At 51.0% G+C, this 14,828-nt stretch overlaps 5 protein-coding genes across 5 annotated transcripts; 2 read left to right on the plus strand and 3 right to left on the minus strand.

Moving 5' to 3' along the window:
• Positions 1 to 73: 73 nt before the first annotated feature.
• COCSADRAFT_33541 (uncharacterized protein) lies at positions 74 to 3,632 on the minus strand. Its single transcript, XM_007697379.1, has 4 exons — positions 3,582 to 3,632; positions 3,437 to 3,491; positions 1,524 to 3,368; positions 74 to 1,472 (listed from the first exon to the last, which is right to left on the minus strand). The coding sequence occupies exons 2-4, from the start codon at positions 3,451 to 3,453 to the stop codon at positions 410 to 412; spliced, it is 2,925 nt and encodes a 974-aa protein (XP_007695569.1). The 5' UTR covers positions 3,454 to 3,491; positions 3,582 to 3,632; the 3' UTR covers positions 74 to 409.
• A 1,381-nt stretch (positions 3,633 to 5,013) lies between these two features.
• COCSADRAFT_275095 (uncharacterized protein) lies at positions 5,014 to 5,891 on the minus strand. The gene has a single exon (XM_007698019.1). The coding sequence runs from the start codon at positions 5,745 to 5,747 to the stop codon at positions 5,160 to 5,162; it is 588 nt and encodes a 195-aa protein (XP_007696209.1). The 5' UTR covers positions 5,748 to 5,891; the 3' UTR covers positions 5,014 to 5,159.
• Positions 5,892 to 6,644: 753 nt separating this feature from the next.
• COCSADRAFT_275247 (uncharacterized protein) lies at positions 6,645 to 7,191 on the minus strand. The gene has a single exon (XM_007698020.1). The coding sequence runs from the start codon at positions 7,048 to 7,050 to the stop codon at positions 6,757 to 6,759; it is 294 nt and encodes a 97-aa protein (XP_007696210.1). The 5' UTR covers positions 7,051 to 7,191; the 3' UTR covers positions 6,645 to 6,756.
• A 2,130-nt stretch (positions 7,192 to 9,321) lies between these two features.
• On the plus strand, positions 9,322 to 9,802 carry COCSADRAFT_275271 (uncharacterized protein). Its single transcript, XM_007698021.1, has one exon. It carries the CDS (start codon positions 9,503 to 9,505, stop codon positions 9,746 to 9,748), a length of 246 nt encoding a protein of 81 aa, XP_007696211.1. The 5' UTR covers positions 9,322 to 9,502; the 3' UTR covers positions 9,749 to 9,802.
• Positions 9,803 to 11,883: 2,081 nt separating this feature from the next.
• On the plus strand, positions 11,884 to 13,067 carry COCSADRAFT_350377 (uncharacterized protein). Its single transcript, XM_007698022.1, has one exon. It carries the CDS (start codon positions 12,103 to 12,105, stop codon positions 12,910 to 12,912), a length of 810 nt encoding a protein of 269 aa, XP_007696212.1. The 5' UTR covers positions 11,884 to 12,102; the 3' UTR covers positions 12,913 to 13,067.
• The last annotated feature ends 1,761 nt before the right edge of the window (positions 13,068 to 14,828 follow it).

The raw sequence follows: 14,828 nt of genomic DNA on the forward strand, positions 1-14,828 counted from the left end.
AAGGTTCGGTAAGTGTAATTCATCATCCAGTTTATGTACCATACATTACTAACGTGCCCATTCTAATTGTATAGCACTGACATTCGATATGCCAATCGTTCCCAGTGTAAGCAGGCCTCCAAGCCAGATTCCGAAATAAAAAAGCCGAGACCCGAAGCCAGAACAACGCCGTTGCGAATGCCCGGTCGAACGCTGAAGCCAACCGCGTATACCGTCTTCCAGTCATCTCGAAAGTATGCTGTGACGCGGAATACTGATGGAAGTGACATGTTTCTAAGTGCTGGAAAACAAAAAACGACACAACAGAAGATAAGACAACGCCGAAGACGCCCGCTAAGCACACTTCAACTCGCTCTATGCGAGGATATGGCCGGAACATAAATGGAAAAGGCAGAACTTATCGCATCTTCTAACCGCGCGAAAGCTTCTGCAGCTTGCTACGGATGCCGTCGGAAAACCTAGTAGCGACACCCTCATCAATGATATCAACACAATGCGAGAGAACAGCGAAACCGTTGTCCAAAGGAACAGGTGTACCGTCACGCTTGGTAAGAGTAGGAATACCATCTCTTCGCGACATGTATCGCAGTATGGTAGGATGATCGGCAGGAAGACGATCAATTGAGAACGCAGCGTTGGGCGGTTGTTGCTGATACGCATTTTGCTGGTTAGGGCTCAGCGATTCTTTCTGAATCAGCGAGTCAGTCCAGACAATGAGAGCAGCGCGGTATACGGCGCCTGCCCACCATGGAGGGCGGATCCCTCGTGGCATATCGCGGATCAGACGGAGGACTTGGCCAGCGTGCGTAATGGCTTCCTGGACATCTGATAGACACTTCTTATGCATCCAGGACATCTGCTGGTACGAGCCATCGATGCCTTCGCGGCGCGCAAGACGCTCTATTTCTGGAAAGTTGGATACAGCATTCATGCTAATGAGGTGGAACATGACGAGGTTGGCTTGCATCATGGGACAGATTGGGCTGGCCTTCATGTACCGCTGGGCGAGATCGAACCAGCGACCCAGCAGCGCTTGCACTTCTTCTAGACGCACGCGCGTCGACGCTGCAGTGAGGGCCCGATTGCGCGATCGCGATGCTACGCTATCGGAGAAGCAACTGAGGAGTTGGCAGTACTGGCATACAAGGGTCTGCAGGGGATGCAGCAGCAGACGCAAGTGCATGGGTGTAAGGTGGATCTCCTGCACGTCTTGGACAACAATCTCATCATCCAGGAAGTAACGGAAAAGATCTCGGAGACTGGGTGGCCTCGCTCCTGAGCCCACGGATGAGTAACCGTTGGAAAACTCGTGTACTTGATTGAACGTGTCCGACCACTCTGAAGCAGTTTGCGCTTGCCACAGACGATCGGAATCGGGCATGGGAGCGCCAAACTCGGTGACTGAGAACAGTGGCGCTGTGTCATGGAAAAGTGACAGGTCTTGGTCGACCATGACCCAGGAGTAGATGAGGCTAGGGGTTATGATTAGTAAGTGATGGCATGTGACTAGATCAGAGACTTACCGACTGCGGCTTTCCTGCTGAAGCCAGTCCTTCCACAGCGAGTCCGTCGTCGATGTTCCATTCATATGAGGCGTTGACGGCGGGCGAACATCCAGAATACCAGAATGTCGCAGCATCGAAAAATACATACCGCGCTGTCCCATGGCAATGTCCATCTGCCACTTGTCGCCACTCCACGCCGCTTGAACAGTGAAGAGAAGGGCTGCACGCAACACAATGGGGTCGCCAGCCATGATAATATTCTTCTCAATGAGATCGAAGAGCGATATGCGACAGGCTTCGGTAAACCCACCAGTCAACCACCTTGCTTCTATCGATGGAATCGTCATGGCACCCTGTGCAATCATCATGAGAATGAGCAAACTTGATGCCTTGTCGTTGTAATTTTGCATCAGCTCATTCGTATCCAGCACTCCCCTCGCAGAGGTAGGATAGTAGCGTTCGAAAGAGTTGGCATATGACTTGAGGAAGTACTCTAGGACGCGAGCAGGTGGCAGAAGAACAAAGTTGGAGTGGGAGGCGGTTGAGCCAGGAGACTCACCGCTACTCGTGGTGCTGGTTCCTTCTTTGTGGATGTCAAGAGCCTTGTGGAGGAAGCTTTGAGTGATGGCAAGGAGCTTGTCACGCGTCGACTCTTGCAACTTGGATACTGCTATGCGCCCTCCTTGCTGAAAGTCGGATTCATCCCATGAAGGGGTCCAGCTACTCCACGCTTCGTGGTTCTTTAGGCTGAGCTCCAGACGCTCAAGATTTAACCTCGCAGTGCGCGGGCAGGAACTCGAGGCAATGGAAGGAGTACAACGGAACACGGTCCAGCCATCTTGGGCGGCGATGATTGCACCCAAGTCAGGGACACCTGCATCTGCTATAGAAGATTGTCTATTTGACGGGTAGAACATTGCGGCAGAACTACCAATTTGAAGATCTGAAAAGGATTCGTCTACGCGAGGTGTTGGTGCGTGGGCGAACGTTTGTGCCGGCGACATTTCGGGTATCATCCCAAGGATGCCTTCCGGTGGAGGACCCATGGACATGTCCATGCCCATCGACATCATTAGTGATGGATCTAGTCTCATGGAATCAAAACCAGTATCCATGGGCATGTTATGCCATGGATCCATCATGAACTGTGGGCTCTCGTTGTCACCCTGGTCACGTACTGTCCGTACGAAGTCGTCGTATCCAGACATGGGCGTTGAAGAGACAAAACTATTCATGCCAGTGACTGGTGTGGGCAATGGCGAGAGAAGAGAAGGCGTTTGAGAGAGTGCGTGTGAGGGTGACTGGTCGAAGAATGGGGGTGTGTTGGTAAGCGGTAGATGGAGAGCCTTCTCCTCAGGGCTAATGTGTGATGGCGCCTGTACTGACTGGGAAATTGATGGGTTTCGTGAGTGAGATGCTGATGGAGATTGAGATTGCCGTTGAGATGAAGGCTGGCCACTGGAAAGCTGAGGTCGTGACTGGATCTGAGAAGGAGAAGACTGGGCAGTCGGTTGTTGTGATTGCGGTTGAGATTCATGGTTGGGAGAAGTATTGCCAGAATTGTTTTGGTTCTCGGTGGTGCTGCCGCTTTCACTGGAGTCACCGCTGCCAGCTTCAGCAGGACCACCCACCCGCTGAACGCCTTTCGACGCCCGCCTGGTGGGACGCAGTGTGCATTTCAAGTTTCTCTGAGCACATCGGGTGCAAGGGAATTTCTTATCGCACTTGGTCTTCGTCTTTGCACAGTTGCTACAGGCAATGGGTGTGCGGCCGGCTGACTTGGGTATTATCCCTTGCGGTGGAAGACCTTCTTCGTTGTTTTGGTTACGGCCGTGGACTGTGTAATGCCTCTGCAAAAGGTCTCTGTGGGCACGTCAGCAGCTCAATCTTTGATAAGAGCACGGGAAAAGAGCATGGTTGGGAAGACGTACCGTCGAGCGAAGCTCATATGGCAGGTAAAGCACTTGAATGGCTTTACATTGGTGTCTGCTCGTCAAAAAGTGGTTAGCGATAGCCCCGTGCAATTTTCTTCTGGTACGATTCTACTGGGTTGATGAAGAACGACGAACGACTTACGAGTAAGGATGTGACGTTCCAGATGCTCGTCTCTGGTGAACGACTGTCCACAATATGTACAGAAGACCATTTTTGGATATCCGGCTCGAATGTCTACTGCTTAAAAAGAAAGCGTGTACTACGAGGAAGTTGGCCACAAAGGGGTTGTTGATGATGGCTGCAAGGTCGACTTGGAAGGGGTATTGATAGGGATAAAAAGGACCAAGGTTCAGGAACAGATCAAAAAAGATGAAAATGGAGGCGGGGACATCAAAAGGCGAGTGGAAGAGCGTGGCGAGGACTGAAGCGGGGAGGCCCTATGTGGCTGCAGGTAACGGTGAGCTAAGAAGCAAGCAGGGTAGTGGACGAGTGCTTCAGAAGATTGCTGGTCCTTGTAGGTGTTACAATGGGGCGAGCATGGAGTGGAGACGAGGACAGAGGCTAAGGTGGGAAAGGCGAACGTCAGGTCGATTCTTAGACGCTTCGGGTTGGGGGGTTGGGACGTCAGACGAAAACTGTGTGTCAAGATGGCTGTGGAGCTGACTGCAGAGCCCGTTCGCTAACCGTGGTGTGAGAAGGACAAGGTCAAGCAAGAATCGAGCAAGTGGTACATGTGCTGTACAGCAAGCTAAGCAGGCTGGGGAGGTAGCAGTAGCGAGAGCAGGACGTGGGAGACAGAAAACAACCACGGGGAGCGAATTGGCGTGGGAAAAGGCAATTCTGGCGGCGCAGGTAAGTGTCGAGGTAGACAATGTAAGAGCGGGTACAACTGGCGGCCATGCCTAACAGGGCGTGTTGACTATGCATTTGAGCGACGATGAATCCATCAACTGGGGGAGGGTTCCGGCATGAGCTAGTGCCTCGCAGGTAGATGCAGCGCCAGGCTCCTGGGTGGGTCGAGCCCGTCCCGGTTAGCCATGGAAGAAGATGTTTGAGCGACCAGGGGTATCTGCACGGCGTTGATGATAAGACTCAGCGATGGCAGGGATACAGGCTGAAGATCTACACCGCGGACTAGTCGGTGGAATGTCGAGGTGGAGGTGCGTGCATGCGGCGGGGAGGGGTGGGTGGGTGAGGAAGAGGCGCGCCGGGTCCGCGTCAGCCACAAAGTCGGACCAGGCATGCCAGGCGAATGGGCGGAAAAGAAAAAAACGAAGTACGGAGCCGTAATTAATGTATTGTCGCAATACGGCAGTATTACACGCCATGATCAGCGGCGCCCGAGTCCTGTCCTGTCCTGTCCTGTCTTGTCGGTACGAAACCTCGGTCTTGTATGGACGGAGGGTCGCGGACAGCAATGTCTCCATCTAGACATGTGCCTTGCCAGCAGCACGAGCTTGGCTCAGCTCTTCCCAGTTCGTCCATTGCGAGGGATACGAAGCCCATTCGCGTCTTGTTACTTGCGCAGGCAGTGATATGCCCTGTCAGCAGCATCAGGTAACATCATGGCGCGGCTGAGTCGAGTTTTTACAGAAACAGAACAGGCGCCCATCGAGTCGCCTTTGCCTTTGCATTTGGCACTACCAGCGCTTCGCCCGTGCCAGAGCGGGCACTACTGCTGCTATGTACGGCCCTGCGGTTGCTTCTTTGTGCTCGTCATCACTGCAGCCACTCACCAGCAAGCCAGGCGAGGGAGCAGGGCGAGCAATGGAGCGGGCGAGTCTTCCCTACTGCCGTTGCAAGCCTAGCTGTATTGTTAACTATCCTTCTCTCGCACACTTGCACTGGATCGGCTGGCTGGCGCTCTCTTCTCCATTGCTCGTCCGTCAACCTCGTGCTCGTGCTTGTGCCTCTTGCATGGGCGTGGGCCTCGCTGATGCTGGTCAGTTGTTTCGAACGGTGAGTCCTGTGCGTCACTGGCGCTGGCGTCGCCCAGGAACATTGCGGGTACAGGTGTATGTGTGTACATATGTATGTAGGCGTGTGTGGGTGGATGGATGGGCGTGGGCATGTACCTACTACATACGTACCAGCATCCAGTTCGACATGTTGTTGTCTAGCGCCCCCCGCCCTCCGCCTTCCCCCTCTGCTCGCCTGCACACGTGACTGCATCACTCCCACTACCACCACAGCTTCATCCTGGGTCGCCGCCTCCCGTTGTTCGCTGCCACGTCTCCAATGCACGCTTCGTCGTCGCACTGCAAAAACTTGTTCTTTTGGCAGCCAGCCTGCTCGCGCATTCAACATGAAAATTGCTTTGTGGGCGATCACTTGCGGTCTGGGACTTGACAGCCCTTCACACTGTGCTTTTTCGCTTCCTCACAAATGCACCCAAGAACCACGCCTCTCACCGTCTTCTGCACGGCCCTGCCCTTGTGTCGACTCAAGTCTGGGGTCTCTGCGGCAATATGCCGCTGTGACTAGAGCAATGTGAAAGCCCCAAAGCAACCGTTCGCTCACCGCGTAACCGACACGCCCGCTGCCGCTTTCTTCATGATGCAAAAGATAACCACATAGAGACCCCGCGCCACCCAACAAGCCTGGTGTGCAGCGAGGCGCTGGTAGAGCAATAGAGGCTACCTGAAGTCTGCTGCTCGAGGGCAAAGATCGTCATGTCCATGTGCATTTTCGACAGCACATTTCCAATTGCGACGCAGCAAGTGTTTCTTGTCCCAGCCAACGGGCCCAATCTGGGTTACCCCACGCCAGCCCTAAGGCCGATCGCTCCGTGAAAGGGATACTGAAGCCAGAGATCGCCGAACAAGCGCTGCTACGCGACTCGCTTCGGTACCGGCCTTGGCGCCACCGCTTGGTGCGAGTGCCAGTGCGAGCAAATCGCTCAATCGCACGTTCTCATTATCCCGTCCGTCACGGGATGCCTGAGACTCTTGCACAGCCGCCTGCTGCTAAGAATGGACCGTACAAACATTTCCAGAAACACGCTACGCCCGTCTTTGGTGTCCATGGCTTTTGCCAGTCGTTTCGCCAATCACCATACGTACCCCACATATTGCCATTACGCCCCAGGACTACTGTTTCAAATTCCTTACTCGGTGGTAATCAATGCTGGCCTGACTGCCTGACTGTCTGTCTCCCTACCTGCCTGACCGTTAGACTGACTGCAATTTCCCTTGAAGAGCAAACATGTCTTTCCCTATGACGCCATTCATCATGGCGACTACTTTACCCATATTTCTTGGGCGCTCTAGCTACTCGGTACGAGACTCTACAGCGGCCGGCGACTCAGGGAGCCAGATTAAGTGCAATCACGGATACGACGCCATATTGGGATGCACCACGACAATTCGCCAGTAGAGACGAGTCTTGTCCGTGTCGGCGTGGCGATGTCGTGATAAGGGTACAGCTTGTTACTGCCGCTTCCTCTGACGGCTTGCTGATCAGCTGCATGCATCGTATTTGCAACCGCAACCAAAGCGGCCACTTGTTTTAGCACTGCAAACCAGATCCGTGAATGCTGTGCCAACCACGACTTTGTCGACATACTATCCCTGACGAAACGCGAGCGTAGAACCCTGTTGAGACTATACATACATACACAGGCTACTATTTTGGATATATCAGGCTCACTGGCACAGACACATGGTAGCGAGACATGTTTGGCAGGCTATGCGGATCCTGCAGGTGAAACACGTCGAGTAATCCACGATAAGGCACACGCGCTGGGTTTTACCGCATGAGCTGACGCTCTGTTACCCAGCATCACAGCAAACCAGAGTGGGCTAATGTCACCCAGTCAAGCACCGTGTTGAGATGGAATTAGTTGGGCAATTTCCGTTTTTATGCAGAGGCTTCGTATGCTTCAGGCCGTGCTATGGCCCAAAGTATGAGCAGAGCATCTAAAATATCCGTATGGTCCTATTGGCCGGGGAAAGCAGGCGGGAGCGGAGCAGTGGTAACTGGAACTGGGCTGCCGAGAGGGCCCGCTGCGGGTGAACGGCGCTTGTCAGTCCAAGTCCAGGCCCGGCGTGCCACGAGGTGCGACTACACTTCGGTATCTGGATGCTCACTGACCTGACAGTACAGCATGTGTCTTAAGCGTCGTCCAAGGCCTCGCACGACCGGGGCTATGCACGAAAAAGGCCCATGGGGCACAAGTGGGTTTCACACGAGAAGATGACTACCTGGGTTTTCGCACAATCCATTCGCAAGCAGCAGTGATGACAATTATGCAGGGCTTATGTATAGCAATATTGGTGGCTAAGCTGTTGGCGCCCAATCCAGACTAGCGCCCGGAACGCTGGCCCCAGTAGCCACAAACTCCCCCTCGTTCCCAAGCCTCACTACTCTACATCATCAGCTATCCCAAACGGCAAAGTGATAGCCACAACAACCATACAACGTGCCACATCCGTCCGCTGGTCGCTCGATATGCAGTGGCAAAACAGTTTAGCCTGCGGGTGCAATGCCATTTCTGCTGACCCTCTGGAAACCCCCCAACCCCACGGGCCTGAATCACCCCTCACTTGTTGCGCACTGGTAAGCAGCAACGATACAAAGTTTTGCTTTTGCATGTGTATACCATACAGAGCCCAGATGGCGACGCCGAGTCACGCCGCGAGCGACAGGCGAATCCGTCTTGCGCCCTCCCGCTGCAGCGTTTTCTAGATGATTACGTGCAGAGCGCCAAAGGAGTTCCGTCATTACACACACGGAGTACTGCATCATATGTTGTTTCAATCTTTTTTTTCCCGCGCCGCTCCCCACTACGCGGGCGTTCCTACCGCTCTCGCTAATCTCTGAAGAGAAGCCATCGGCACGACAACCAAAAGTCCATCCTGTTCATCCCGACAATGGAGACGTCGCAATCGCGTTTGCCTGCCGCAGCACCGCTAGCTAAGCACCATCTATCTGCATGCACATCTACATGTAATGTATGCGTATGGTAATGTTTGACTAGCTTCAACTAGGCCAATAGGGTATCCGCCTCTTTTCCACACGTTGTTCCGCAAGCCCAAGGGAACGGTTATCATCAGAGCTTTTCGATGTGCGCTTACACCCAGGCTATGCAGAAATCGATGCATGCACTCGTCATACAACACTGCTCTCTCACTCAGCAAAAAAGTAAGAAGCGTGCAGGGCGTCAAAGGATGATCTTTTTTTGTTGGACGTCAAATTCTTAGATAAGAGGATAGTACGTTTTGCTTCTCAATGCGAAACAACTTGCGTCTTGAGTTTGGAAATAGTCGCCCTATAGCAACACTTTCCAGTGTCAGCATTTAAATTTGCCTGATGTTCAATGTGTTTCTATCTAAGAATAATTCACATAGCCTATTTTCTGGAAATAGAGTAAACAACGGTTCCCTGTTCAGTATCATGGTGCGTTTGACAGATTAGGAAATTTCTATCTCTAGGCTTGTTGATGATTGCGTGGCATTCGAGAAGTTGCCGAACTGCTCCATTTTCTCTGTGAATATTGTAAACTCCAAAATAAATGCCTTTCTCTCGAAAATTGCCAATTGGCATTTTTGTTACAAGATGAAAGACAATTATCAAAAACTCTTTATTGTTCTGTCTGTACAGGTTGAAATATACAATCACAATGATCTTGAAATATTTGAACATTCGCATAAGCTACATATCTCCCATTTGAGATGCTAAACTCACTCGCTTTCCCTTTCTATGCTGAGAATTTATTAGTCTTAGCAATGCTTGGTCTCGAAACTCTTAAACACACTACACCAGTGCATTAATCTAGCTCCCCCAAAGTGAAATACTCATAATCATGCTACTTGATTAAATGTATCACGCATTGTGTCCTCGCTTCCAATAGTAAAAAAACGAAAATGGAATTTATACACATCTACCATAAGAAACATCCAAAAACAACCAGACGGAATCCCGCTAACTATCTTACCACACATCTACCTGAACAGCCGCGAAATACGTAACCCTCCAACATTCCCCTTTCCCCTTCCCATCCAGTTTCCGCCTTTCCCATCCCCTCCATTCCTTCTCGTATTACCGCAAAATCCTTCTTCCACATGCCGTACGCGCAAGCTAGATTATGCACTTCGAAAACCCCCCCTTCGCTCCCGTTACACCCGCGCACGTGGCTCTTTCTCTCTCTCTCTTTCTTTCCCGCCCATACTCTTTTCTCGAACAACCTAGTATTACCCGGAAGTCTTCGGCGTTGTATATATGTTACACGGAATTTCTACGTTACATTTCCCCGCATATGCTGGGAAGAAATACGCGTTCGGACTGGTGTGAGAATGTCGTATTATTGACGGGGTTGTGCTAAAGGGGTTGGAATGGGATAAGGGAGGGGGGACAATGGCATGTTGTGCATTTTTTTTTCTTGCTGGGATAATTTTGGTTTTCTGAGATATGAATTGTGGCTGGCTGGGTTAAAAGGAAAAAGAATGCGGGACGGGGAATAAGAGGGGATTACGTAGGTGTTTGTAGATCGTGGGTGTGTAATGGGAAGGTGGGTGATTACGTGGATAAGTTGGGGAGGTTGTAGATCACGATGATGGAGGCGAGAGGCTAGAAAATGGAGAGTAGAGTTGGAGAGCCGTGATGTCGTTGTCGTTGTTGTTCTTGTTTTTTCTGGGGCTGGGGGCAGGCGTGGTACAGGATACGCGTGGGAAAAGTTGGGGATGTGGCAATATGGCTGGAGTCACGATAATAAGTGCTTATGGTGATGGCGGGGATTCCCGTGTTAGAGTAAGATAGGCGATGGGTTGAGGCTGTAGAAAGGAAGGGTTTGTTGTTTGTTATGTTACGTTTCTTTTGAGGGAAAAAAAAGATCTGAGAACTGGAAATTTGGTAATGGAATTGTTCATAGCGATGAATGGATATGTTAATGTATTAAATCATTGTACATGATTATTTTCCAGAAGCTGAATCTTGGCATCGCATGTTGTCTGGTTGATTGTAAAAGAATTTTAATGAAAATGCATTGTTACTAGACGTTACACAACGAAATGAAACAAACGAATATGTGTCATTAGAGTTATGCCTGTTTTTACCGATTTTTACAAGACGTAGAAAACAAGAGAATTTATTTTTCTGAGTGTAAATTATCTCACTGCGTGTGCATCGTTCATATCGTACAAAACATGCCACTACCTATTCCAATATGCCCACGTGGAATACACGCACACCCGACAACCTTCGCGGCATACATCTAGAAGCCAATAGATACAACTCTAACCCATTCACTGCATCTAGATATTCAGGCAGGACGGTATCCACAGTACTGGAAACCCGATCCAATGGTCTTTACCGTTTTCACCATGCAGCATCAATCAACCTCACCCATACCCTGCACGCCCTATTCTCCTTGTACATATCTAAATCTAATTATTACAAAATAGGAAGTTGTGATGTTGTGTGAATGCCTCCGTGTAGCCTCGAAAAGTCCATGACCGCGTCATATATCCGGCCCCACAGTCTATAACGTCATGAAACACCCCTTCTAGGTTACCGCTACCCTCGCGTATCAACATCATGATGTGTTTGTAAAATTATCGATAACGCTTCTGAATAGCGCTCATTCTAGGGCATGGCGATATGGTGGGGGGTTGCAATCTGGATAACGACTAGGGGAAGATGGGGTTATGTGTGTGGTAGGATATCTCTTACTCCCATATCTAGGGTGTCGTTAATCCTAGAGAGGTTACTGATCTAGTTAGTCACGTGGATGTGATACCCTTGATTATTATTTGTAAAGAAGTGGAAGGATAGATCCTTGGTCGTAGGCTTCTGCTATCCTGGTTCCCTGGTAAGTTTCCCTAGTTGACTGACCACATCCTTTTTCATCCTCTGTAATTTTGCGAGTCTTCTTTACAGAAAAACTGTACTATCTCTTCATACTGCAGTGGTATATCCCGTGTCAGTATTACGTACGATTTTTGCTGCACGAAACAATCTCACAAATGTCATAGGGATGACGACTGGAAATCGAGGTAGCCTGTCGGGCATAACGGAACACCTTGCATCTTCTACGCACGCCATAGTACGTGTCAGCTGAAGCCTAGCCCTGACTACAGGCCTCTCACCCAAGGGTCGCAAGAGAAGACAATGGGCCTGCATGTAGTAGCACAGAAGACTGCTTCGAAACGGACTGCTGCCATCCCGCATCATCTTTGCATGACGGCAGAGCTGCCCATGATTACTGCAACACCCTGCCATCTTAGAAACAGTTCTGGAAGGATCATTAACAGACTTACTCGGCATTTTTCCCTACCTATTCCTCTTGACACCAATATGTCATGTCATGTGGAATCGGTGTTCCTACGACGGTTCGGTGCGGACGCCCGCGCTAGTCCGAGCTGCCAAGCAGCCGTTTGATGCCCCCCCAATTAAGGCCTGGCAGACTAAGGGGCGATCCATTTAGCCGCAACGAGCGGATTTCCAATTGGAGCACCGGAGCGCTAAAACGTGCGACTTGGGTTGCGCTGGATCCACTTACCATCAGAACATCTCTCATGCGTGGGGTGTCTGTGCTAAATCATGCGGAACAAGGCTCCGCAGGCTCCCCCGCCCCTCAACTGCGAACAAACGTTCAAAGTAAACATGCGCTATGCGAGATCCAAATCGTAAATCGTGCTCGTGCTAACATGCCAATATATTGTGCATGGCACACTTTCCCGTAGTGGGCAGCTATTCAAGTCTTCTGAACAACGTTCCGTCCCGCTGCCATGGAAAACCGTGGGACGGGAGTCGTCGCCAGCGAACCATCTGCTTGGACGCCAGAGGAGCGCTTAGCGACACTCTAGATGCGAGCATCATCGATATTTACCGTTGTCACTCGGCCCGCTCATGTCATTCGTTGCGGCCCGTTGCTGAGGAGTTACTAGACCCGATGCTTATCCGTGTGCAAGACACGTTTTGTGTTGAGAAATTACAAAAGTGGTCTAAGCACGGGGGTGACGCCATGGAGATGATAGCGCAAAGCGATCATGCAAACTCTTGTCGCGGTCCCAAAGTGCACACAAAGCCAAGGGTGGATGTGATCCGTGAGGTTAGTGTTGCTTGTTGCAAACTTGCAGGATCAAAAAGTCTCCAGGCGAGTTTCGGACATCCGATTAATGCGGACCCTGGAAAACTTCCAGCCCATTGCGCAATTCAGGTGTCAATCTTATCCAAGACATCTGTAGAGGAATCCGAGAGCCGGGTACGACCACACGTTCGGGCTAAATACGAAGGTACCTTGGGCGCCGTCCACTCGGCTTGGCTGATGGAACGTTCAAGGCAATGTCGTAGATATGCCCGCCCCACTTGTGCCACATTCCAAGAAACCCCAGCAGATGATTTGACTGATCCGAGTGGCTCGATCGTCCAGACAGTGAGGCTTTTGCGTGGAGTGAAATGGGGCTGGAAAAGCTACAACTCTTCGGCAGCGGCACTATTCCCAGTGGTCAATGCCCGCATTTTGCACTGTTAGCTGCCGAGCCGGAATTCCCGCAAGGCGATTTGTGCCATCTATCAGCCCGCGTAAAGCATCAAGGGGCTGGACTAGAATCTGTATACCGTCAGTTCCGGCGTCCATGCGGAAGACTTACTGTGCATGTTCGCCACGCTGGACTGCAGCTACATTACGCACCGTGCACAAGCAAAAGACGTGGAACATTGGCGATGACTATGGTTGTAGAGTGAACTGTGAAGAAGGATGACATGTGCTAAAGAGGAGATATTGTTCATAGGCCGCAGAATGTACCCGGATGAGTGACTTGTCAGAGAGAGGGGCCGATGGTACAGCTGATGCGAGCATATCGCCTTGCTTGTACTGGCTCATCCGTGCAATGACTTCCATGTTGCGTCTAACGAAGTGGCTATTCTGATTGATTATTAGCCTATAGGCATTATCACATGCCTGAAGACTTGCCAAGTGTTGGGACAGTCTGGCTTGAAGACTTGGTGATAAGGTAGCGAGTCGGCGACTAATTTACCCCCAGGACTGACGCCAGTGTATGCGTTGTTGGAAAAAGAATATCCCGTGACTTTGTAGTGCGATCCAGCGTCAATGGATGTCGACTTCCAGAAAGAGCAAGATCCAGGAGCACAAGACACTTGCGCGTAAAAAGTTAGAGGCTCGGGGAAGTGTGGCACACGCAGGTGTATCCTAATTTGGGGAAAACACAAGCGTACGGAGACTAGAGAGTCTGGCATCAAAAACCAAGTAAAAGGCTCGAGAAAAGCAAAGTAGATGCAGAAAGGGGCATGGACCGCGCCCATGTACACATGGGAAACTCGAATTCAGTAGCTGTCCTCACCGCATTCAGGATCCGACGTAGTATCAGACGCATGCGGTGATTTTTTTTGGGAGTATCTATCGAGATTGGGGTGGATACGAGGGGTGAAACATGTGTCGAGACGAACCATTTCAGGGTTCTCACAATGCATGCCAGGAGTTTTTGCCTTTGCGACCTGGCGACTACGCGAGTGGTGGCGCCACCACCACTACGTACCACCGCCCTAACACTTGGTGCGGGCTGTTTCAACTGTGTTCGTAAAATACGGTGTTGTAGATTGAGTTGCTATTATGAGAACATGCAGGCAGTGTTTCCCATGTTGATGTAATCTGTTTGATGCTGTCAGGGACAAGGCGTTACTCTGTTTCCAAGGTTGGGTGTCATGTGTCGTGTGTGGCTGGGTCGTAGGGTTGGCGGGCGGTGCCAGATGGCAAAAAGCTTGTCGATCATTTTCCCATTGCTTATTCGGTTCTCCGCTCTCCGTAATGAACGTCACCTCGTAATCACAAATACACCCCATCACGAGCACCACCACCCGCACTGTCCCCCGCATGCCAGCTCTACGGTACTTGGATTCTAGATTGTGTATCTGTCGAGATAGGAAACAAAAAATTGCTCCATCAGCACGTCTGGCCCTGTACTCACCCTTACCATGACCGTACAAGGTCGTAGGCGATTGGTTTCGCACACTATCCAGAACCTTACGCCCCACAGAAACAAGCGATGCAAGCTCGTATCTATCGTCAGGCGTTCCTCGACTTAGCCTATCAGTTCTAGATATGCTACTCCCCTCGTAAGCCCGGAGTACCGCCTGTGGCGTCGGTATTGGGGAAGCCGTGAAATGGGGCATGGCTGACTGTAACTATTCACAGGAGTAACAAGCTTGCTCAGCCTTTGAATTGCCACGATTGACGCCAGGCAAACGTTAGGCGGGCGTAGAGATGAGCGTCTCAACGGCGCGCTTCCCATGGCTGGTGGCTTTGGGCGCTTGGATGCTCGAATATCCACATCAACCATCCGCCCAAAGCAATGCTTGCTTTCCTTATGCTTGCTTTCAGACCAACCCAAAGTAGGCGACCCGATGAGCTGGCGCTCTGATGATCATTAA

The sequence above is a fragment of the Bipolaris sorokiniana genome (genome assembly GCF_000338995.1).
Source record: "Bipolaris sorokiniana ND90Pr unplaced genomic scaffold COCSAscaffold_2, whole genome shotgun sequence".
NCBI lineage: Eukaryota > Fungi > Ascomycota > Dothideomycetes > Pleosporales > Pleosporaceae > Bipolaris > Bipolaris sorokiniana.